At 49.9% G+C, this 24,278-nt stretch overlaps 1 protein-coding gene across 2 annotated transcripts; it reads right to left on the bottom strand.

Annotated features, from left to right (window-relative positions):
- Positions 1-1,458: 1,458 nt before the first annotated feature.
- EIF3L (eukaryotic translation initiation factor 3 subunit L) lies at positions 1,459-24,251 on the bottom strand. Of its 2 annotated transcripts, XM_037067992.1 has the most exons (13): positions 24,147-24,251; positions 23,587-23,635; positions 22,332-22,542; positions 20,151-20,230; positions 17,996-18,057; positions 15,390-15,459; positions 14,333-14,406; positions 11,318-11,489; positions 9,674-9,828; positions 8,836-9,006; positions 7,750-8,247; positions 2,777-2,857; positions 1,459-1,681 (listed from the first exon to the last, which is right to left on the bottom strand). In XM_037067992.1, the coding sequence occupies exons 1-13, from the start codon at positions 24,177-24,179 to the stop codon at positions 1,643-1,645; spliced, it is 1,695 nt and encodes a 564-aa protein (XP_036923887.1). In that variant the 5' UTR covers positions 24,180-24,251; the 3' UTR covers positions 1,459-1,642. The 2 variants fall into 2 exon arrangements, with proteins under 2 accessions (XP_036923887.1, XP_036923888.1); XM_037067993.1 differs by lacking the exons at positions 20,151-20,230; positions 23,587-23,635; positions 24,147-24,251 and having other exon boundaries at positions 22,332-22,410.
- Between the last annotated feature and the right edge of the window lie 27 nt (positions 24,252-24,278).

The following is a 24,278-nucleotide window of genomic DNA, read 5'->3' as shown; positions in this document are numbered from 1 at the left end:
CATCCCTCACAACTACCCAGTACAGTGGCGCTCACGCCCTCCTTTTATAAGCAAGGGGCAGGGCCCACAGGCGCAGTGATGTGCAGGCAGGCACTTCCACCCCAAAGCCACACTGGTGTCCACCTCGGGGGACAGGTGCAGCACTAACCCCCAGGACACGGGAAGCCACCTCGCCCAGCTGCCGCCACTGCCTACAGTCGGGCTTGTGGGGACAAGTGCTCGGGGCAGGCCCAGCCCTGGGGGGCAGCAGGCACGACCTAAGGCCCCCCAGGTGTACTGAACACCAGTGGGCGACACAGCACCTGCACACCCACTACATCTCACAACCTGGGGGCACAGCTTTCAGTGTCAGAGAAGGCTACCAGCCCAGAGAGGTCACAGAGCAAATCCGTGCCACTCCAGACTTGAATCGGGTGGCATGCCTTCAAGTCAATGCCTCTTTCCTTGCTCTCAAGCTCCCTTCCTACCAGGACACCCAGGAGACTGACCACACACCAGGCAAACACAAAGCCTCACTCGGGCTGTCACAGCAGCCCTGGCACTGAGAGGCAGGGATGGCCTCACCAGCCATGTCCTTCCAAGTCACAGGAAATACCTCTTCTCTCCAGGGCTAATACACACCGATTTTTACGGATTGCCTGTTGCTATTTCACCTGTTGTGCCAGTCTTCTGTAGCACTTTCTAAACTAACACAAGTTTGTGCAATGGAAGACCTGTCTTCACTACCTACTACCTTGACCTTGGAGGGACAATTCACCTTCCTCAGTAAGGTAAGGATGCAGAGCCGCCTCCCGTCAGAGGGGACGGTGCACAGACTGTGTGCAGACCGTACAGCTCCAAGCTCTTCACCTTTGCTGAGCAGGTCGGGCGACACCAGCTCCAGTCACGTTTTTAATGGTCGTGGATCGGCGTCAGAAAAGCTTAGAAATCGGGTCTGACAGTAAACAGTTTTTGGGCTACTCGGTTTGAGGTGCAGAAGATGCCATCTTGGGGAAGTCCCCAAGATGGCAGGCCCCATCAGGGCGTTGAAGAGAGGGAAGGCAGGCCGGCTGGAGGACCGAAGTCACTGAGGGTGTAAGAGGCTGCCCACGAGGAAGGAGTCCGAGACCCGCCAGTGGGAGACGGTAGAAAAATGTAGTCATCTGGAGCCAACTCTCGGCTTTCACAGAACTATGTGACCTCGACCGAGTCCCTCGACCCCCGAGTCCATTTCCTCTCCGGGCAGAGGGCGTACTACCACTAAACCCAAGTGCAGACTGCGGTGGGCCGTCCGGTGCGCAGGGGTTCCAGTGGGGTGGAGTGCCCTGCGAACCCTACGGCGCAGTGTGAACACAGGCATTGGCTAATTCCGTGCCAGCACCAGCAACCGACGCACTGGGAGAAAGCACCGCACACATGGGGAATGACCCACTGCCGCCCTCCCCCACAGGGGCTCCCTGACAATAATGAGGTGACAAATCTGGCTCCAAAGAAGATCCTTTACTGAGACTTATTTCAAACATTTCAGTCTTTGACACGAATAAACTTCAACTTGGCTGACAGGCTGATGGCTGAGCTACATAAGGGCTTCGCAGTGGCCAAAAGCACTCCCCACCGATGACGACATCGACACAGGCTCCTGACTAATGCAGGCGGGAAGGACTCAGGGTCTCTGTCCCATCTTCTTCAGGGTCCGATTGAGCTGGAAGAGAAAGAAAAGCCAAGTTACATGGGGAGCTCACCCCAAACCTCCTACAGCGTGCATGGTTGCCAGGTCTGAGATTTCGGGCCGTCCCCTGAAGTCAGGGAGGGGTCTCTGATGTGAGCGTGGGCGGACACTCTGTGTAAAGCCCTCGTTAGACCCTCCATCGGGCATTCAGAGGCCCCTCACGGTCCTTGCAGACCGCTCGTCCACCCGCACTCCCACTCAACAAACGCACCCTACACCGCTCTGCCCACTGCAGACATGGGAAAGGGATTCAGGGCGCCTAGACCTGCGAGAGCTGCCTTACAACTCAGGAGGGGCCTGGTGGCATGGACTGCAGCACAGCAGTGACCTCTGCTGGAGGACTCGAAGCGCCAGGACACAGTGGCTCAGGCTCTGGCCATACAAAGAGGCCCAGTACCCTCGTAGTGCCTGGCCTGACCCACAAGACCTCTCGTAGGGCAAGGCGTGGGATGTGCCAGGTCTGCAGAGACAGACTGCTCCCCGTGCTCTGCCTGCAGGAGCTGGCCAGACCCGTCTGAGCTGCAGACTAACTGCCAAGTGGGGAGGGCCGAGGGACGGGTGGGAGCAGGCAGTGCGCCCGCCCACATTAGGAAACAGTAGGGAGGGAGGGAGGCTCCTGGCCATCCACGGAGGGAGATTTGGAAAGAGATGCTCCCGAGAAGGCTGACGCGGCAGCTCCTAAAGGCCCAACCCTGCCCCCAAACCCCAAGCAGACAGCCAGCCTAGCTCAGAAACTTAAAGGTCAATTTTGGGTTTTCCTTCCTTTTTTAAAAAGACTTTACTTATTTATTTTTAGAGAGCGGGGAAGGGGAGGAGAAAGAGAGGGAGAAGCATTAATGTGTGGTTGCCTCTCAGGTGCCCCCTACAGGCAACCTGGCCTACAACCCAGGGACGTGCCCCGACCAGGAATCAAACCGGCGACCCTTTGGTTTGTAGCCCAGCATTCAATCTACTGAGCCACACCAGCTGGGGAAAGTTGGACTTTCTTAAAAATAAAAATGAAAACTCCTCACCTAGCTTCCAACCTCTGTCCCCAGGCCACACACCCCTCTCTCTCAGACCTCTCACCTCCTCAAATTTGTGAATCTGCCGGATGAAAAAATCCCCATAGCGCCTGGCGACTTTGGTGTCTGCGATATGGATCATGTCCTGTGGGAAAAGCACAGTCGGATGGCAGATATGAGGTGGAGCTGCTTACGGGCTTGCAGACGATCACGACGCCACCCGCATCCCACCAAGTGCCAGTTCACTGCAGCTCTTTCTTTCCGGAGGATGACTTTATTTTCTGCTTGTTAACTCATTATTTTCTGGTCTTTCTCAATGAATGTGAATCTTGCGGCAATAAAAACATTTAAAACAGCACTTTATTCTCACACACAGATTGCAAATTAGGCCAGATTTTACATTTTGTTCTTTAGCTCAGAATAGTTTGTTGAACACCATTTTGCTCGTAAATTCCTACATAATCTAAGACCCAAGAACTTTCTGAATTGCTGACCGGATTTTTTTCAAGTCAAGCCTGAAAAAACCAAACCCCCACCACAGTGAAGAAAGCAGCATTTTGCCAAAGATAAACCTGAACCGGAAGCGGAACAATAATAAAAACAAAACACGCAACTACCCCTTTTTCATGCAGGGACTCTGAATCGTATTATTGTTATCAATTTAACCCAAATAAATTTCATAGCAAAGTTTTATTCATCATAATCAAGCTTCTAACTCTTGGGAGGGCGTTAAAGACCACCCAGCTATCCGACCCTAGTTCGTCTGGCTGCTAGGACGTAGGAGAGGAGCCGGTTACTGACATCGCCAAAGACTGTGTACGGAAGCCGCCGGGAATAAGAGGAAGGGTGCCTTAGGTGGCTGGTGCAATGCCACAGGGGACAGACTGATTTTTAAAAGTGTGATTTAAAACTCTGAACAACTTCCACTACTGACGTGTTTCTTCTTTTGCTGAGACTGTTCACGTCAAGGGCAATTCTGACAAATGCCACGTCCTCCAAAAGCCACCAACCAAGTCTAAACGAGAGGGTCAGGTCTAACAGGACGAGCTTCCAGAAACAGACGTCCCAAACCGACCCGGCAGCCAGGTGTATGCCCCAGAGAGTGTGTTCACATGAAAATGTGTGTGCAAGTGTTCACAGCAGCATTACTCACAGGAGCTGGAGGGTCACTCACCAGCCGTAAACAGGACTCGGGCACCGACACACTCTGCAGCCCAGTGAAATGCGCCAATGTGCTCGATAAAGGGAGTCAAGTGCAAAGGCCAGTGTTATGATTCCATTTATATGAAACATCAGGAACAGACAAGTCCAGAGACAGAAAGCAGATTACTGGTTTGCAGAGACTGGGGAAAGGGGAACTGGGGGTTCATTTTGGGGGTGATGGAAATGCTGTGGAATGAGATACCGGAGACAGCTGCACAACACTGGGAACACACTGTCATCTGAAACATGTCCAAAAAAGTTGTGATGTTTACATCAACACACTTCCTGAAAACAACTACGAATGTAGGATAAATTATTTTGTAAATCTCCTTATACATCAACGAATTGAAAAGGGAATTAAGAGCTATTTGAGAGAAAACCGAAACTGTTCTGAGCAAGCACAGAAGCCCCATCTGTGCTGAGGGCATTTGCCAACCCTAGAAACTTGGACAGAAGGGACAGACCAAGGCCAGGGCCATTCTTAACAGAAGACCCTCCTCATAACCCTGGGATCCTACAGGGCTCCAACCTCAAGCTCAAAGCAAACCAGCAGAGACCTGCCGTCCACCCCTGACACCAAGCAATGCTTGCCAAGTGTGGGGAGGGGAATAGAAAAAAAAAAAAGACCTGCCCCCGAGACGTGAGAAACACAGGGTGACTCTCCTGACAGTCTGTAGCCTGGGCTTGTCTCCTGGCTGGTCCAGGGGCCACAGGCTGTGAGCCCAGCCCATGGCGGTCCCACACCAAGGCAAAAGCAAATGCTGCTAGAGAACGAAGTATTCTCCCTAGTCTTCAAAGAATGCCAACAAATCGTATTTCATTGACAACGAACCTTCCGCAGTAAAAAATAACCAGGCACATAAGGACTCACTGCACCATGAGTAAAAAAACACTGGAGAAAGAAAAGAAACAGAGCTGAAGAGATTAATTAGGGACACAATGATCAATATAAGGAAAATTATCCAGAATAAAAAAAATAAAAAGATGGAAGAAGGGTTTTAGAGACACAAAGAACAGAGTGAGGTCTACGCACATCAAATAAAGACTCCAGAAGGAAGAGAGAGCAGAGACAATATGGAGGAAATACTGGCAAAGAACATTCTAGAAGAGATGACAGATACCAGTCCGCTGACTTTAACAGACTGTTACTAAGTCCTCATCATCAGGGTTCCTAGTACGTCTGAGCAGAGTACTTCCTTTATCTACGAGTGTAGACACTGGGTTGGCCAAGACCTTCATTCGGTTTTTCCCTGTGCGATGGCCCCAGTAGAGCTTAGCTGTCTTTAATTTCATTCGAAACAATGTTGTTCTGTCTGGTTGTTTGCTTTGTTTGTTTTTATTCTTCAGGGTCAGTTGTTGATAGTTTCTGAGTTTGCTGTCATTTTACTGTTCACAGTTTTGATCATCTTTTTTTCTTAGATAAGTCCTTTTAACACTTCATATAAGGGCTTGGTGATGATGAACTTTAACTTGACCCTATCTGGGAAGCACTTTATCTGCCCTTCCATTCTAAATGAAAGCTTTGCTGGGTAAAGCAATCTTGGTTGTAGGCCCTTGCCTTTCATGACTTGGAATACTTCCTTCCAGCCCCTTCTTGCCTGTAAGGTCTCTTTTGAGAAATCAGCTGACAGTCTGATGGGAACTCCTTTGTAGGTAACTGTCTCCTTTTCTCTTGCTGCTTTTAAGATTCTGTCCTTATCTTTAATTTCAGGTAATGTAATCATCAGGTAATGTAATCATGATGTGCCTTGGTGTGAGCTTCCTTGGGACTCTCCGAGCTTCCTGGACTTCCTAGAAGTCTATTGCCTTTGCCAGACTGGGGAATTTCTCCTTTATTATTTGTTCAAATAACTTTTCCACTTGTTGATCTTCCTCTTCTTCTTCTGGTACCCCTATAATTCAGATGTTGGAATGTTTAAACATGTCCTAAGGAGGTTCCTAAGCCTCTCCTCATTTTTTTGAATTCTTGTTTCTTAATTCTTTTTTGTTTGGTTGATTCTTTCTTCCTTCTTAGGTCCACTCCATTGATTTGAGTCCCAGTTTCTTTCCATCACTATTGATTTCCTGTGCATTTTCCTTTGTTTCACTTTCTATAGCCTTCACTTTTTCCTCTATTTTGCAGCCATTTCTGTGAACATCCTGATCACCAGTGTTTTGAACTGTGCATCTGATAGGCTAGCTATCTCTTTATTGCTTAGTTGTATCATTTTCTGGAGCTTTGATCTGTTCTTTCATTTGGGCCATTTTTTGTCTCCACACCAAAACAGTTTTGTTAGATTGTATTGTGACAGTTGTCATATCAGTGTCCATTAAAAAAAAAACACACCAAAATTGGTGAATTTTTCTGTAGCCACTTTAATATTGAAGATGGAAGAAATATGCAACATTTTTGGCATATTGGGCTTTATTATTTCAAGAAAGGTAAAAATGCAACTGAAATGCAAGAACCCCCCCCCAAAAAAAAAACCACCTTGTTCAGTATATGACAAAAGCACTGTGACCGATCGAATGCGTCAAAAGTGGTTTGTGAAGTTTTTGTGCTGAGACTTCTCACCGGACCATGCTCCACGGTCCGGTAGACCAATTGAGGTTGGTAGCGATCAAATCGAGACACTAACTGAGAACAGTCAACATTATACCAGGTGGGAAACAGCCAAAATACCCAAATCAATAAAATTATTGGTGAAAGTGAAAAAAAAAGTGTCTTTCATTTTATGGAAAAAACCATACAGATATTTTGGCCAACCCAGCATACGGAGGAAAGAGAGGAAGTAATATTTCACGGAGAGAGCAGTCCTAGGAGTCTAGCATATTTTAGGTCTGAAAAAAAAAACCTCCAGAAAACAAAACTACTTACTTCTTTTTAAAAAGCTCACTAGGACATTAAAATGTCCAACTTGAACTTAAAATCCCAACAGTGAAAAGCAATAGTGTTCCGAACCCCCCTCTCCCCTGGGGAGGAAACCACCACTACATTGCAAAGTTAAATTAAAAAAAAAAACCCTGAACTAAACTAAATAGACCATCGACAGCTACCCAATAAAGCCATACTTGTACTTTCTGTAATAGCCAAGCCCACCCAAACACCCATTAGCAGAGAAGGAAATGCAGCCGGCAGTGATGGCAGCAGATGGCGGACCAGCACAGAGCAGTGAGCATGCGTGAGCTCTCGAGCCACACTGGATGTGATTCTCTCAAATATACTGCTGAGCAGAGGCTAGACGCAAAAACAGCACACACTGTACAATTCCACTGTAAGGTGCTTGAAACCAGGCAGCGCTGACCGGGACGGGACGAGTCAGGATGATGGCTTTCCATCCGCTAAGCGCTTCCAAGTCAGCCTACAAAGCACCCGCCCCTCCTCCCCACCTCACCTCCAGCCACCCGGCCCTTTCAGGCCTCTGCACACACTGCCCCGTCCCTCACACACATCGCACACACCCGGACTCTGCCCCAGGCCGGTGCTCTAACTGCCCTCTCTGTCTGGAATGCCCCTCCCCCCAACACGCTTGGCTAAGTGCCTCACCTCCTGCACACTTAACTTCAATTTCATTTTCCCCACAACGCTTACCAAGTACCTCGCCCTGTGCCTTCCACCACCACCCTGATCCCGTAGCACCTGGCAACTTCTAACCTAGACGGTTTGCTCCATTACGTTTATGCCTATTTCTTAAAACTAGCATATCAGCAAAAAGAAATCTTTGTTGATCGGGTTCACCGATACATCCCAAAGGCCCAGAACAGAGACTAGAAGACAGGGGTAGCTTAATACAGATTTACTGCTAATGGACGGACAGAGAGCGCCCCAGAGAACCTGGCCCGGGGTGGCCATACCTTGTCGATGTAGAAGTCAACCTCAGAGGCGGACTGAAACTCGCCGTCCAGGGCGGAGATGCCACTGGTCCACACCAAGTTCTTCATTTTGTGCTTGAAGACGAGGAGCTGGATCCGGAACTCCTGCTCGGTGAGGTCCAGGAAGCCGGCCAGCTTGGCCACAGGCATGGTGGTGTAGAGCTTCAGGAAGCTGCGGATGGTTGACAGCTGGGCCTGCTGCTGCACTTCGTCAGAAAACACCTTCAGCTGCTGCAGGAAGGGCTCCTTGTGGTAGTTGGGGTGCACATTGTCATAGTTGGGAACCACAGGAGACAGGAATTTGGGGCAGGAATAGCTGAAAAGTTCCTCGTAGACCTGTGGGTCGCCTTTCTGCATGCGCAGTATCTTATCCCCGTACTTCTCCCGCAGCTGGAGGTGAATGCTCTCGTCAATGCGCATGGGGTACATGGTGAGGGCGATGGCCAGCAGCGCGTGCATCTGCTCGTTCTGCTTGTTAATCTGAGGATGGGGTGAGATTGGCGCCGCATCAAACGAAGTGAGCTTCCTGAGGCCCCGCCACCCGCACAGGCACACTGCCCAGATCTCTGATGTCTCCCCCAGTCTGCATCAGTCAGCTAACTTTCCCAAAGTCTCTCCCAAGCTCCCCCTGGCTCTGTTCAATCCTGGCCTAGTTCTGGGCCCTCCCCAGTTGGAGCCTTCACCGGTAAGGCTTAGTCTCTCCATCTGCGACACATGTCACTGGCAGGTCACACCTCCCACACCAGTTATGATCGAGTCACCCAGAAGCCTTTGCTGGCACCTCAATGCCTATAGAACAAAGACTAAACACTTCAGCTGGGTAACGAAGGCTGCCCCAGAATCCAACCCCCAATTCGACTACTCTTCCGCTCTGTCCCCAAGGATAGAGAGACTGTCCCCAAAGTGTTAACATCCGAGGTACCAAACACAACAAAAAACTCCTAGAGGAGGCCGGCCATAAAGAAACCACCGTGCAGGAAAGGTGCACTAAAGGAGCAAAAGTTTAGATGGTGTTTACCAAAAACATGGCCACGGGCGCCAAGGGGTCAGGTGCTCAGAGGCCCTTACCATCTCGTACTTGTATGTGGTCCTCTGGAACATGCTCTTGGTCCTCTGGATGTAGAGGAGGATGTTGGCGAAGACCCGGATGGCATCCTGGTAGCGACGCATCATCAGATATGCAAAGCCAACGTAATAGTACGTGGTGACCTGGCACTCGGGCACACGGGAGTACATGCTCTGTGGAAGGAGAGGGGAGAAGTCTTCGTGCGGCCCAGGTGGGACCTGACGGTGGTGGGGCCGGTGGGGCCTAATGTCAGCGGGGGTCAGAGGCCCTGGGCAGAGACTGTACCATTCTCCAACCACATTACGTGACCTGAGGCCTCCGTTTTCGCAGCTGCAACAAAGGGACTGGCCCAGGTGACCCTAAAACCTTTCGGCTCTAAACCCTCTGCACCTCAGTGTTTTTCCTTCCTTGCTTTCTACTACCTGCTTTTGTAAATAAGCCCTATAAGGAAACAGGTAAGAAGAGAGACACACGCAGGTCAAACACAAAGGTACCATATTTACATGGCTAGGAAAAACCACCTAGTTTAATCATACCACTTAAAATCATCTTGAAACTAAATTTTTTTGTTAATTAAGACTAGTGAAGCTTGAATAGTAAAAATCTGCCACTATCATTCTGTTTGGGAAACAGAATCAAAGACTACTGAATATTTTAGGTAATAAGCATCAGCGAGAACCCCCTCGTCCAGGGCCAGGTGTCCACTGCAGTGGTTTTCCCAGTTCTCGGTTTTCCTCCAGCCCAGGGAAGAAGAGTCCTCTTTCACCCCTGACACTTGTCCCAACAGATGCAGATGGACTTTCCCGCCCTGGGGAGACGGGCGGAGGAGACAGATGATACCTTCTTGTTCAGCTCGATGTTCTCCAGAACCTTGATGGCCTGGTAGTAATCCCCCAACAGGGAGTGCAGGCGCAGCAGCCCCACCAGGCTGAAGTAGCCGAGCATCTTGTAGAGGGAGTGCCGTCCATACTCCCCAGCCACGCTCTCGGGGTCCCCTGTGAGAGACAGACACCGAACGCTGCAGCCAGGACTGGCAAAGGCAGGCGAGCTTGCCTGCCCCTAACGCTGCAGGCCCCTAACTGTCACTCAGTCAACTCCTCACTCATTGCCAGTCTCTCCAGCTTCCTGCCGCGGGAAGTAACTGCCTTCGAAGGACCACCAAGGAATAGCGTGCCTGGCCTTCTGCTAATCTTGTGTTTACCTACAGTTGGGTGGAGGGCAACCTTCTTCTGTTTTTTGGTTCCAATAAACCTGAGAGTATGAGAGGCCCCTTTTCATCAGTAAGTGACTCGTCAAGGCCCCTCCTTTCAGGAAGCTCACGAGGTCAAAACTGTTCTCCTAATAGCACGAGGATGCTACCTGCCTTTCCTGCTGAGCTGAAACTGGCACCAACGAAGCAAAAACAAGGCCAGGAAGCACCACTGACCCCTTGGCATCAACCAGGCAGTGGTCGCAGCTGTACCCGCAGTCACTGAATTCTTCACTGCCACACGCTTTGCAGCAAACACTAGCCACTTTTTCACAAACCCCGTTTTTACTTCAAAGAACAATGGATACACAGACTACGGTTACTTAGATTAGGGTATTTAGCAGTCATTTTCTCAAAAATGAATAAAGGTGAGCCTGTTACACTCCAGTGAAAGCAACTGACAATGTCTGCTGCCAAAAAAAATTGAGCTTTTAAGAAAAATTAGACTCTTATAAAACTTGAATCTGCCACCATGAGCTCAACTGCTTGCAAACAGACCCATCGGAAAGGCCGGCGGCAGCAGCGGCCCGGAGGCCCTGCACGGAGGCACGTGTCAGTCCCGGAAAGCCCTCGTCGCCCAGTGACCCACGTCTCACAAAGGTGTGCACGTGGGGAGGGCCCACGCGAGCCACAGGAGCCAAAAAACTTGAACGCACCAAAGAAAAAGCTCACTTAGGGCTTCACGTCCTCCCTGCCGCTGGCCCATAGGGCACCGCCGTCGTCAGGCTCCGCTGTGGCATCAGAGCCGATCGGCGGCACTGACAGCATCCCCCTTCGCGGGCTGAGCACCTCTGTGAGGCCAGATTCCCCTCACCCACTTTGGGCTAAACAGCAAATCACAACAGATTGGAAACAGGAATAGAAAAAAGAATCCATTCTATTCTAGATGCCAGACACGAAAGAGACCTGCAAACATGCCATTGCTCTCACTGAAAAACTTACACAGACCCACTCTGTGGTTCTCTCAATCTACTAGAGCATAAAGCGGTCCCGACCCCAGAGTCAGGAACGTGCACGCCCTACACAAAGCCCCAGAGAGATGGATGGCGGGAGTGTCTGCGCCTCTCAGAAGTGCTGCTTCGGTCCGCCAGCCAACACCTGCCGCGCGCAGCAGCCCCTGACCCCAGCAGCCGGCCACCACTCACCCACACCCGAACACCAAGGGGGAGCCACAGCCACTGCCCAGGTGACTGTTCCCAGCGGCAGACCGGGAACAGATGGCGGGCAGCACTCACCGCCGCTTGTGTACACCTCCAGCTGCCGGTTGATGTTGGACTTGTCTACCAGGGAGTGGAGGACGTTCAGGACGCTGTGAACATTCCAGATTTTGGGGTTGGAACGAAGGAAGTCGATCTCCTCCTCCGACTTCTTGGCAGTCTTACAGCGGTACTGACTGAAGGACTGGAACTGGGGGGAAGAAAGGCAAGACTCAGCAGTGGCAGAAAAGCCAAGTGACAGCCCGGGCACGACGACTGCTACTCACGCCCCACCTCTGCACACTGCTTGTGTTTTCAGAGCCATCTTTGTTTACCCTGTGAATTTCGTTCATTACTCAATGTGTTAGCTGTTCCACAACTAAGTAAAAATCTCTAAGGTCAGAAGTAGTTAGTTTGTGGGGGAAAAACATTCATTTTGGAATCAGACACAGCCTGATGTCGCTTAGTATCTCTGAGCTTCACAGCGCAGTTTCCCCGGCCACCAGAACCACGTGGTTTCTGACACCCCCTCGTCCATGGGCGGCTCTGCACACAAGTGACAACGCGGCAGAGACGGGGCAGCTGTCCGTGTGTGGGGGTCTTCTCCACCAGAGCTGATCATTAATTCACCTGAACAGGAGCCTGACCGATCCATCTCTGTGCCAACCGCAGTGCCCAGCCAAACGTATGACACACGCCGCAGGCATTTGTGTGGGGCGGCGCTTCCACCGGACTGGCATGGGGAGAACAGCACGAGACCGCGTGCTCGATCAGAATCTTTAAAAGGGCCCTGGCCAACGCAGGTGCACACTCGGGTCTGGGAACCAGCAACATGGAAGCTCTGTCCTGGACGGCCTAAGGTTGTGCTTCAACTCTGAAGTATTATCTTCCCCCAAGAGGGTAAGAGAAAAGGTTATCAAATTTATAATAGACAAAGAATAGTATCCAGAATATATGAGGAATTCTCATAAATTAGTAAGAGAGCCCAATAGAAAAACAGGCAAAGGACACTGATGACCACTTCAAAGAAAAACAGGACCAGTCTACCACAGGGGGAAGTGCTCAGTCTCTTTGCTTATCAGCAAAGTGTGTATTAAATTGAGAGTACCATCTTCTCCATCAAACTGACCATTACACAGCCCAGTAACATCCAGTATAGAAAGTGTGCGCCAAAGGCTGCTGGTAGCAGCATAATTCGATACAGCCTTCTGAGGGAAATGTATTGCTCTGTTGAAATTCAAACTGACTGCAACGTTCTGTATCTTGACTGTGGTTGTGTACTCTCGTCACATGTCATTAATTACACCCTTACAACTGGTACATCTATTGCATGCAAATTATGCCTCCATAAAGCCGACTTTTTAAAATGTAAAAAGCAAATACCTTTCAACCAACAATCTCACTTCTAGTGGTCCCTCGAGAAACGCCTGCACGTTACACACACGAGGACACGCACTGTTCTGTGTCTGGAACAGTGAAAACCAAAAACCCGACATTCGCCATCAGAGCAGCACACCCATATGGGATACATTGCACCACAGACCGAGGCAGGTCTCTGTACAGATGTGCTAAGTGTTCCATGTCGCAGCAAAACGCACAATACAGTGGGGTGCCTTTTAAGTGATGCATGTTATCTGTGCGCGTTAAAGCAAATGCCGGAGAAGCGTTAACGTGGTAGCTGTCTCTCCGGGCAATAACTGATGCTCTGCAAAGACAAGGAACACACTTTCCTCTTACCTGCAGTTTGAAAACACTCAAGTTGTTTAAAACACTACAAACACGTTCATATAATACTTGCAGCAGTAAAAACAAACAAAAGAGGGTGGCGGGAGGAGCCACTCACCTCCTGGGGCATCCACCTGGCTGGGAGGAACCGCCGAGCCTTCACCAGCCAGTCTCGGTCAGAGGGGGATCCCCTGAAGCCCCTTGAGATGAGAAAGTCAGCCAAACCGGGGGAATCACGGTGAAGCAGCTCAGCATAGGCAACCCTCCCTGACTGGCTGCCAACCAGGGGCCAACAAGCCGAGGAGCCAGGGAGAAACAGGCTGTGGTTTGTGGCCCACATAGCACACAGGCGCTGAAGCCTCACCTGAGCAGGAAGCGTCTTTTTTTTTTTTTTTTTAAAGGAAGTTTCTTTCTCAAACAGCCCCCAGAAGGTTTCCTCGGCTCACCAACCACAACTCAGCAGCACTTTGGTCCACAAGTTCAAATGGCATCTTTAAGAAGCTGACTCCCTCTAAATACCCAGTGTGAGCTATACTGTCCCCATAAAACACGTGGAAAACAGGTATTTTCCCCAATTCGGTATTTTACTTTTTCATCTGTGACATTTTAAAGAACAGAACTGGGCTGAAAGAAGGTGAAGAGCAGTGGCGCTGACCACAACCGCACGACACACAGCAAGCAGATGCATCGAGACAGGCCCTGCGACGAGGACTTCACACCTAACCCCCAGCCACCCTCCAACCACCGTTTTATGGAAACCGAGGCACAGTGTGGCCAGTAATGTGCCCAGGGCTTGTGAACGGTGAAACTGGCCAGTTTGCCTGCAGGTCCCACGGCCGCAGCACTCCACATTGGGGACGGTCCTCAGTGGAACCTCAGCACAGTGCCCCAAGTGGGTGAGGTTTCCACTTTGACAAAACGTTCTATCCTAATCTGACCCAGCACGTACCTAAGTAACCACTACCGGAATGCAGAACACTTCTGTTTCTCAAGGCAAGGAAAGTGAGGGTTGGAACACAATGAGCATCTCACCGCTACACAGCGACCCGGTGGCACCTGGCCCCCAAACCTGAAGGCTGTGTTCTTCCTGCCACACTGCCTCCAAGGTCAGGTAAAAGCTCAACTCTTCTGACTTCCAAGTTCCTCCCTGGAGCTCTGAGGCCTCAGTGACTCTTCAGAAAACCACGACGGAGGAGCCCACCTTCATGGGCTGTTTCAGACTGCGTTGGGCATGTTTCCATACTACACGCCTTTTTAACACGAGCAATGGTAACAGCACCCTTTGCTCTGACCAGTTACTCCAAACTAGGCCAAGGACGGACCAGATACCTGGTAGATGAACTCATCGATGATGTCCCAGAGCCACTGGTTGGGTAGTTCAAGGGGAGCAGGGCCATCAGCATCTATGCAGAAAATCACAGAAAAGTCAGACTAGAAGAAGCAAGGACTATGCCCACTCAGTAAGCTTGCAGAACACACTTTGCAATTTCTCTCTTAAAAAGACTGGCCCTGCCCTGGGTCGCGTGGCTCAGTGGATTGAGCACCAGCCTATAAACCAGAGGGTCACCAGTTCGAACCCCAGACAGGGCATATGCCTGGGTTACAGGCCAGGTCCCCAGGAGGGGGCACATGAGAGGCCACCACACACTGATGTTTTTCTTCCTCTCTTTCTCCCTCCCTTCCTCTGTCTAAAAATAAAAAATAAAAATAAAAAAGACTAGCCCTGACTGGTATGGCTTAATGGGTTGGGTGTCCTGCAGACTGAAAAGCTGCAGGTTAGATTCCTGGTTGGGGCACATGCCTGNTCAGACTAGAAGAAGCAAGGACTATGTAAGCTTGCAGAACACACTTTGCAATTTCTCTCTTAAAAAGACTGGCTCTGCCCTGGGTCGCGTGGCTCAGTGGATTGAGCACCAGCCTATAAACCAGAGGGTCACCAGTTCGAACCCCAGACAGGGCATATGCCTGGGTTGCAGGCCAGGTCCCCAGGAGGGGGCACATGAGAGGCCACCACACACTGATGTTTTTCTTCCTCTCTTTCTCCCTCCCTTCCTCTGTCTAAAAATAAAAAATAAAAATAAAAAAGACTAGCCCTGACTGGTATGGCTTAATGGGTTGGGTGTCCTGCAGACTGAAAAGCTGCAGGTTAGATTCCTGGTTGGGGCACATGCCTGGGTTTCAGGCCAGGTCCCCAGTAGGGGGCGTGCAAGAGGCAACTGATCAACGCTTCTTTCACACACTGATGTTTCTCTCCCTCTCTTTTGCCCTCCCTTCCCCTCTCAAGGCATCCACCTCCCTCCTGCACATTAAATCCTGCTAAATTGAGCTGTACACCAAGGCTAGGCTTTATCAAACCCTCCCCAACTTGGCCAAACCCTAGACTCACTAAGAATGTAGTTGAAGAGATTACAGTAGTTATAATAGGATTCAAACCTCTGCTCCAAGGAAGGTCCTCCCTGTAAATAAAGAGAGCAGAGACATCAGGACATACATAATTCATTTAAATGTCACTCATGGCCTACCACGATGGCTGAATGCAAATACAGGCGAGCAGATGTCTGCTCTCTCCTTAGTACGCAGAGGGCACTGAAGTGAGAGGGAAGACAGCGAGCGCGGTAGCATTTCAAAGAGTCAGTGAATGCTGGTTTTCCCGGTAACAACTCTAACCAAACATTAGGGAGCAGGCATGCAGACCTGGCAAAGCAGAGGAGAAGGATGTTCCAGCAAAGACCGTACTAACAAAGGCAAGCGATAAAGTGGAGGCTGGAGCAAGAGACAGCACTGCACGGCTACAGTGCACTACACCAGCCCACTGAGGGAGAGGTCTCAAGGGCCAGATAAGAATCTAGGCCGGGGGTGAGCAAACCCACCACCCCATTTCTGCAAATAAAGTTTTACTGGAACGTAGTCATGAGCACTCACTGGCTATGGCTGCTTGAAAGGCATAGTTGGATACACCCGACAGAGACCACTGTGTCCCTTAGAGTTTGGAACACTCTCTGGCACTTCACACAGGAGATCGCTGACCCCCAATCGAGACTTGAATAGTGCAGGCTCCTGAGAACTACTGCGGGTGTCTGAGCCAGGGAACCCGATGAATGCTGCACCCACAACAGAGTGGAGTGAACACCGCTTTGCCACCTTAGCCCTACCACTTACAAATGCAGCGTTCCAACGAGCTGTGCTGTCTCCGTAACAGGAGATGGTATAGTGCCCCAGATGGGACATGCTCTCCTGATGAAAAGCCTCCCTCTAGGGTTTTCAAACTGGTCATGTATTTGGTACCTAGAAACGAGGTTAGGGGACTGACACACCTCTGCTGAATCTTCATCTACAGGCCAGAGGCAGGATCAGAGGTGGTCAGACCAGCTACACTATGCACTCCGATGCATGGTCTTCCCCAAACAGCTGTATTATCTAGGCCTAGCCCTCCAAGTACCTGCCCCACAGCATCAGTGGTGGGAGGGCCTCTACCGTCTCAGATAAGGTGCCCCGAGATCTCACTGCAATGCCAGAAGAACATGGCACCTGTGTTACTGTGGCAACAGAACTCCAGCTACCACTACTGATGGTGGCTCCTGCCACAGCAGGTGTCTAGTCAGGCCAAGTGGTCCTCCGAGACGAGAGGCGAACAACTCCGAGTAGCTGGGACCTCGTTTCTAAGGAGAGAGATCACACAGCCACACACCCCCCAACAGTTAACGTGTCACCCTCAAGGATCAGGCACCACATCAGAGCAGAGAACAAGACGAGGCCCTTGCCCTGGTGGCACATACCCCTTCAAGGCGGAAACAGACAAAAACCACATAAACAAATTATAACATGTCAGCCAGTGACACGTGCTCTGAAGTGCCAGAATATCTAGGAGCCCCAGGAAAGGTTCAGAAAATGAAACTGGTGAGTTGAGTCAGGGGCCAGTTCCAGCAGGACCCTGAGACTTGTATTCTAAGTACAACGGGAAGTCACGGTAGGACTGAGGAAGGGGATTCAGGGATGAGACCGGGAATAGACGGGCGAGGGCGGAAAGTGGCACCGGCTGAGAGGCTCCGCAGTGGTTTGGGGGTGAGGCGATCGTGCCTGGAACTAAGGCAGCAGCGGAGGCGGTGGGAAGGAGTTGGTTTGAAGAAGTGTGTTAAAGGTGCAGCTGAGCAGGACTTCCTGCGAGACTGATGTCAAGTGAGAGAAAAGTCCAGAATGATACCAAGTAACTGGGTGAAGGGTGGTATTGTTTACTCAGACTGTCAACACGGGACAGACAGGTTCAGAGAGAAAACAAGGCTCCGTTTTGGTCACATTAAACCTGAGATGACAGTCAGATGGCCGCAGGCAGGTGTCAGGCACCCGGACAGACGAGTCTGGGTCTGGAGAGACCAACTGGGTCTTGAGACCGAGATCTTTAAGTCACGGGTGCACGTGAGCAGTGCAGACGGCATCTTAAGAGGCTTCAGGCACTCTACAATTTTGAAAGTAGGAAGAGGAGAATCACACGAGTGCCAAAGTTGAGGGAGGGAGGGTGGTAAAAAGAATACCGGCATCGCGGTAAAACAGGTCTGGGTTCAGGTTCCGCCACAGGACTGATGCTGGGAATGGGAGAAAAAGTGACCTCTGTGCGCCTCAATCTGCCCACCTCGCCCACCACCTCGAGGGGTTGAGGTGCCGGAGCTGTGCCCGGCAAGCCCAGCCTCACGCATGCTTCAGAGGACGGACGCCCAGTGGCGATGTGTGGAGGGGCCAAAGAAGACACCCTAAGCAGAGGTAGCACGAGGTGCTGTGACACCCTGCAAGGGTGGCAGCCCCAGACCCAGTGTATGGTGACGGGTGTCCGTCTGGGACACATGGCCAGCCTTACAGGCTCAGCTGTCCCACTGCCACTTCGGATGAGAAAACACGCCCACCGCTTCTGGACACCGAACCAGCATCAACTAGTAACTGTGTCTGGGGAGCAAAACGGCACGAAGCTGAAGTAACTGCCGGCAGCTCTGAGATACTCACACTGACTTTGGCGTATATGTGCCTGTAGTAGAGCTCTTTGTACAAAATCAGGAAGACGGCATCTGAAAGAGAGGCAGAGGGGGCTCGGAGACCCGCAGAAGAGCTGGGGTCTTCTGGCAGCTTCAGCCCCTGGGGGCAGTAAAGGAACAAATGCGATCTCAGAGAACATGACGGCCACACTCTAACGCTTCCACCCAGGGATACGTGTAGCAAGAGAATCGTTTCTCGAGGGAAAGAGACGAGACTTCAGGTGGTGAGCATACACTGGCCAAACAGCTGTCTTATAAAGTTGTATACCTAGTATTTGTGTGATGTTATTAACCAATAAGTTTTCATTAAAAAATTAATTTCTCATTTTACTCCTTCAACCTCGTCTCAATCTAACTCGGGCCCATTTGTGTTCACTATTCAGAGACCTTGGCCACATGGCCACTTAGATAAACCAGCTCATTAGCACGTGGCTACGTCTCCATGGAAAGCAGCAGATGCCACCCATCAACACGGCAGACACGTGGTGTCACTGACCCAGCTGGACCTTGGCTGGCATCTGGGCACCTACACTTCGGGGGGTCCCCACCACCCTGGTAAGGGCACTCTCCTTGCTGTGCCTAAACTGTGCCAACAACACGATTTATTCTGGGCGCCTCCTTTTCCTCCAGGGACTTTGGGGTCTCGGTGCCTGTTAGGCAGGGCATGTGCTTACGTGACGAGCCCCCAACAAAACCTCTGGAAGCTGAGTCTGTAACGAGCTTCTCTGATAGACGACTTGTCACGCGAGTCGTCCAATTCCTTGCTTGAGGAATTAAGGGCTCCTGAGTGACCACACAGGCGTGGACCGTGGGAAACTTGCACCTGGTCTCCTCTGGACTTCAGGGCACGCCCTTTTCCCTTTGCTGATTTTGCTCTGTGTCCTTTCGCTGTCAACCCTCATAGCTTGGGGACAACTGTATGCTGACTACTGAGTCCTCCTAGCAAATCATCAAACCTGGACGTGGCCTTAGGAATCCTGGAGATGAAGAATCCTCTCCAAAAACACAACAAACAAATGTGAAATGGGACATTCGGTCTATGTAAAGAAAGGAACAAATGAGTTACAGGTAAGCCTTGAACAACATGGGTCTGAACCATGCAGGTTCACTGACATGTGGAACTTTTTCAGTGAATACCTGTACTGTTTCTATGTGGTTGGGAGTCCGCAGATGAAGAGGACCAACTACACACAGGGATCTACGCCATATGATACAGGGGACTTGAGTATTTGTGGATCTGGTATTTGCAGAGGGTGCCAGAACCAGCCCCCTGCAGGTATGAAGGGAAAACTTAAGTTTCTGGGGAATCAGAAGTTACGTGCAACCCTGGCCAATGTGACTCAGTTGGTTGGAGTGCTGTCCCATAAACCAAAAGGTCACAGGTTTGATTCCTGGTCAGGGCATATGCCTCAGTTGTGGATTTGGACCGTGGTGGGGGCTCAGATGAGAGACAAATGCTCAATGTTTCTCTCCCTCTCTCTCCCCCCCTCTCTAAATCAATAAGCATGTCCTAGGGTGAGGATAAGGAAAAAGTAAAGTTACATGCAGCTTTGACTGTATGCAGGGTCAGCACCCCTAACCACTGCATCGTTCAACAATCAACTGTATTCTTATTTGCACGTATATGTACAGAGTATCACAGGAAGGACAAACAAAACGAATGATAATGTTAGATGGCTCCAGAGAATGAAACCAAACACTTGGGGATAGAAGTGGAGGGTGTGTGTGTGTGTGTGTGTGTGTGCGCGCGCGTGTGCGGATGGGTGGTTATACCAAATCTCCTTTTATACTCTAGAGTACTGTGAATCTCTGCCTGTTTAAAAACACATTATGAGCCCTGGCTGGTGTGGCTCAGTGGACTGAGCACCAGCCTGCAAACCGAAAGGTCGCTGGTTTGACTTCCAGTCGGGCACATCCCTGGGTTGCAGGGCCAGGTCCCCAGTGGGGGGGGCTCAAGAAGCAACCACATATCTATGTTTCTCTCCCTCTTCCTCCCTCCCTTCCCCTCTCATGAAAAGTAAATAAATAAAATAGTGAACAAAACAGACAGACCATCCCGAACGTCTGATGACCCCTGGTCACAGGGCCCTGTCCGGCACCCAGAACAAAGGCTCACTTGCACATACCGTTGCCAACCTGTGGGGCAATGGCTTCAGCCTCGGGCCAAGGTGTATTCTTGAAGAATCTTTCTGTCAGCTTTGTCCAGCTGAAAGCCAAGCAGAAAAATTCTAGAACTCAAAAACAAGAAGGACCAGAGAGGCAACATTTCACAGACAAGGACCTAGGCTCTGAAAAGGGAAGATGTCAGAGCAGGGCTGAGCCCTCCAAGCCCACCAGTCTTCTCAACCCAACCCTGCCTCAGACCACCTCCCCTAACACGGTAAAACACCCCCTTCTCTCAGTGCGGCACCCACCACGCTCTCAGAGTCATCTCCTGCCTCTGCATACGAACTCCAGCGCTTACTATTCCCTGATCTGAGAACTACTCTTCAGACGCTCCCACCCCCTCCCTCAGCAATACCAGTTCCACTTCTAGAGCACCGTGCCTCCTCCCCTCTGGATTGAGCACCGGACTGTGAACCAAAGGGTCGTCAGTTCGATTCCCAGTTAGGGCACATGTCTAGCTTGTGGGCCAGGTCCCCAGTGGGGGGAACGTTAGAAGCAACCACACACTAATGTTGCTTTCTCTTTATCTTTCCCTTCCCCTCTCTCTAAAAATAAATAAATAACATCTTTATTAGAAAAAAAACACTTAGCTCAGTTATTGGTAAATTTTCCAGTTTTGGAACAATCAGGTATACGAATTTACTTTCCTAACTGTGAATGTTATGAAATCTGAACAGAGATCCAGTATTTCTATTGCACATAAATTGAGATGTGGTATAAAAATATAAAAGATGGGTTTTTAAAAACTTAGTACAAAGAAAATATCTTAATAGTTTAATGACTATGTGTAGAAATATTTTGGCTATGCTAAATTAAATTAGTAAAATTAATTTCACCTAATCCTTTTTAAAAATTTTTTTATAAGCTATTTTATTTATTTATCTTTAGAGAAGGGAAGGAGAGGGAGAGAGAAATATCAACATATGGTTGCCTCTCGTGTGTCCCCTGCCGGGAACTGGCCTGCAACCCAGGCATGTGCCCTGACTGGGAATCGAACCACAGTTGTTTGGTTCCCAGGCCCGCGCTCAATCCACTGAGCTACACCAGCCAGGGCTCCTTTTTATTTTTTTAAATGTAACTGATAAGGCCCTGGCCAGGTAGCTCGTTGGTTAGAGCATCATCCCGATTCAAAGCTTTGAGTTTGATTTCCAGACGGGGCACATGCAAGAATCAATTTGTAAAAATAAGTGTAATGACAAACCAATATTTCTCTCTTTCTAAAAATCAATAAATAAAATCTTAAATTACACATGTGGCTGGCACTGTATTTCTACTAGACAGCAATGGTCTATACATTTCTACCAGAAAGACCCAGGGGATGAATGAAATACAGGTCAGGGATTAACCCCTACTCACTGACCCAACAGGTGTCTGGCTACTTGCTTTCTAACCATCCTTACAGATACTGCTTAAATTCTATTTCCTGGGTGAAGTATTTACTGATCATCCCAATTCTGACTGCCCTGTGTCATCTCTAATACCCATCACATAGGTAGCCCCCCTCACAACCAGAAGCAACCAACCACTCAAAGCTCAGCTCACACTGTTATGCACTGAGAAGATATACGGCACAGTTTAGAAATTAGGCTGTAGCTCTGGCTGGTGTAGCTCGGTGGACTGAGCACTGGCCTGCGAACAAAAGGGTCAAGGTTTGATTCGCACTCGGGGCACATGCCTGGGTTGCAGGCCAGGTCCCCAGCAAGGGACACACCAGAGGCAACCACACACTGGCATCTCTATCCCTCTCTCCTTCCCTTCCTTTCTCTCTAAAAATAAGCAAATAAAATCTTTCTGTGCCATTTCCTCATCTGTAAAATGAGGAAAACAACGGTACCCACTTCATGGGGTACCTGGGAAAGGTAAATGGGTAAATACGGGAAAAGCACTCCTAACATTGATTGATCTGTACTGATCATGCACACTAAATGCCATTATAACTACTGAGAGTGATGCTGTTTTTGGCTCTGTACAAATTCTGGGGGTACAGAGTCCAATACAATAACACGTCCCTAGCCCTGAGGAATCACTGAAAACATTCTCTTTGCAGAAAAATGGTTCAACTGCACCCCCTTTTTACGGGTTGTAACCCTAAGCCAGTCCTACCCACCCAGAAAGAGATCATTCCAGCCAGCAGCCCACACCTGTTCTCATAGATGTCCTGGATCTCATACACTTTCTGGTCAATGACATCACTGGAGACACGACTTGCCTGTAGCTCATACACCTTCTGGTCAATCAAATCCGAGACGGTTTTGTGGAAATATTGGATGAAATTTTTGATCACTTCGGGGATCACCTGATAGGTCTGCTGTTCATACTGACGTTCGTAAGCCAGATCCTGCTTTGGATCTCCTAGAGGTTGGATATGACAAACACTTTACAAACCACTTCCAAACCCACATACATGATATAACCAAAGGGCAAGACCAACCCCAAGCTAAGCTCAAACCTATCCAATTGGATATAACTCCTCTTTCAAATGCTTACATATAATCCTCCCAAAGGCACTCACAATATCATCGCCCATTTCTTCAAACATTTACCACCAAGGCCATTCATTTATTACTCATTTCTCCCACTAGAACCTAAAGTCTACGAGGGAAAGAACCTTGTCTACCTCATGCCCAGGTGCACCCTCAGGACCTAGAGAGCTTTGTGTGTTGTAGGGGGGAAGACTGTGGGCAGGATCAGAAAAGTACTTAATAGTATTCGGATGAGTAAATTACTACCATCTTCTACCTACGTGACTTGGTACAAGTAACTAAATTTCTCTGAGCTAAGTTTTCTCACCTGTAAAATAGAAACAACATCTGTTTACATACTTCACAGAACTGCTGTAAGGACCGAATGAGATGTTTCATGCAAAGCATACGGAACAATGCATGGCATCACTAAGTGTCAAATCAAATCAAGTCACTGTGACATTGCAGAAAACCTCAAAGACCTTTCAAAACCACTTCATTTTGGGCCCTGGACAGAGAAACTCAGTTGGTCAGCGCAGTGTCCCAATACATCAAGTTTGTGGTAAGGGCAAATACAAGAAGCACATAAAAGAATCAACCAATTAATGCATAAACAAGTAGAACTGATATCTCTCTCCCTCAAATCAATTATTTAAAAAAGAAATTTCATTTAGGCTTGGTTTGAATCACTTTAATTTTTTTATAAACAAAAACTACAGCTAGGATGGTATCCTTCCCTTCTGCACTGTTTCGATAGACCACAAAAAAGGATTGGTGTAGCAGACTCCATACCACCTCCTCTGAGAGCTAATAACAGACTCCAGCCCATGACCATCAAGGAGCAGTTTTAAACAAGTTCCCGGCAGCGCCGCTCAGACACCGAGGGGCCAGTCCCTGCAGGTACCCAGCTCACCAGACAAACTCACAGACTCACCTGTGTGCATATCATAGTCGCCTGGGTAGGCATAGGGATCATATGCCGCCTGTTAACGAAAAAGACAGAGTCACTAATTCGGGGGTCCAAAATGCTGGTTCTGGGGGCTGAGCCGAGCAGGGTCCTAAGGATACAAAGTTGGATCCAGCACAGCCCTGTCTTTGAGGAACTCACATGCTTGTGAAGAAAGACAATAAGGAGGCAATGACAATAACGTTTGGGGGTGTAAGGTAGAGCACAGCACCGGAGACTGAAGACTCCGCGGGCTTTGACAAGACTGGGCCCAAACCGTACGAACTCGGCTACAGAAGCAGGGAACCCACAATGAGCTTTGTACAAGAGGAGGCCAGGGGACCGGACACATGAAGTGCGCGGGCAGACAGGGCTGAGCAGGAACCGAGGGGGTGGCAGCGGCATGCGAGCCGCGCCGGCCAGGCGCCAAGCTGGAGCAAGTCGCTGCCTCCGGGGGCTCCCAGAGCCGACCCGGCTCATCTCCGGCCCAGGGTCCAGAGAGCCCCGCCCCCGCCGTGAAGCCGTGCGCCCGCTTAGGCCCAGGTTACCTCCGACTCATAATCATCCGCGGGGTAAGACATGGCTGCGAGGTCCGTGAACACAGCCGGAGAGAGCGAAGAGGCCCCAGCGTCGTGGGGCCGGAAGTTCGGCCCCGCTGGGGCCTGCAGTGAAACCGGAAG

The sequence above is a fragment of the Sturnira hondurensis genome, unplaced genomic scaffold (assembly GCF_014824575.4).
Source record: "Sturnira hondurensis isolate 20B ecotype Veracruz unplaced genomic scaffold, ASM1482457v3 Scaffold0017436, whole genome shotgun sequence".
Taxonomy (NCBI): Eukaryota; Metazoa; Chordata; class Mammalia; order Chiroptera; family Phyllostomidae; genus Sturnira; species Sturnira hondurensis.
Note: the sequence above shows the minus strand (reverse complement) of the source record. Positions and strands in the feature narration are given on the sequence as shown.

What these genes read in the sequence shown, in the direction of transcription:
- EIF3L (XM_037067992.1), bottom strand. Translation starts at nt 24,179, where the DNA reads ATGTCTTACCCCGCGGATGATTATGAGTCGGAG. An exon ending in TGCCCCACAGGTTGGCAACG is followed by an intron (nt 18,058 to 20,150) that starts GTATGTGCAAGT and finishes CCTCTCTTTCAG; the next exon opens with ATGCCGTCTTCCTGATTTTG. An exon ending in GGAGGTGTACACAAGCGGCG is followed by an intron (nt 9,829 to 11,317) that starts GTGAGTGCTGCC and finishes TGTCTCTCACAG; the next exon opens with GGGACCCCGAGAGCGTGGCT.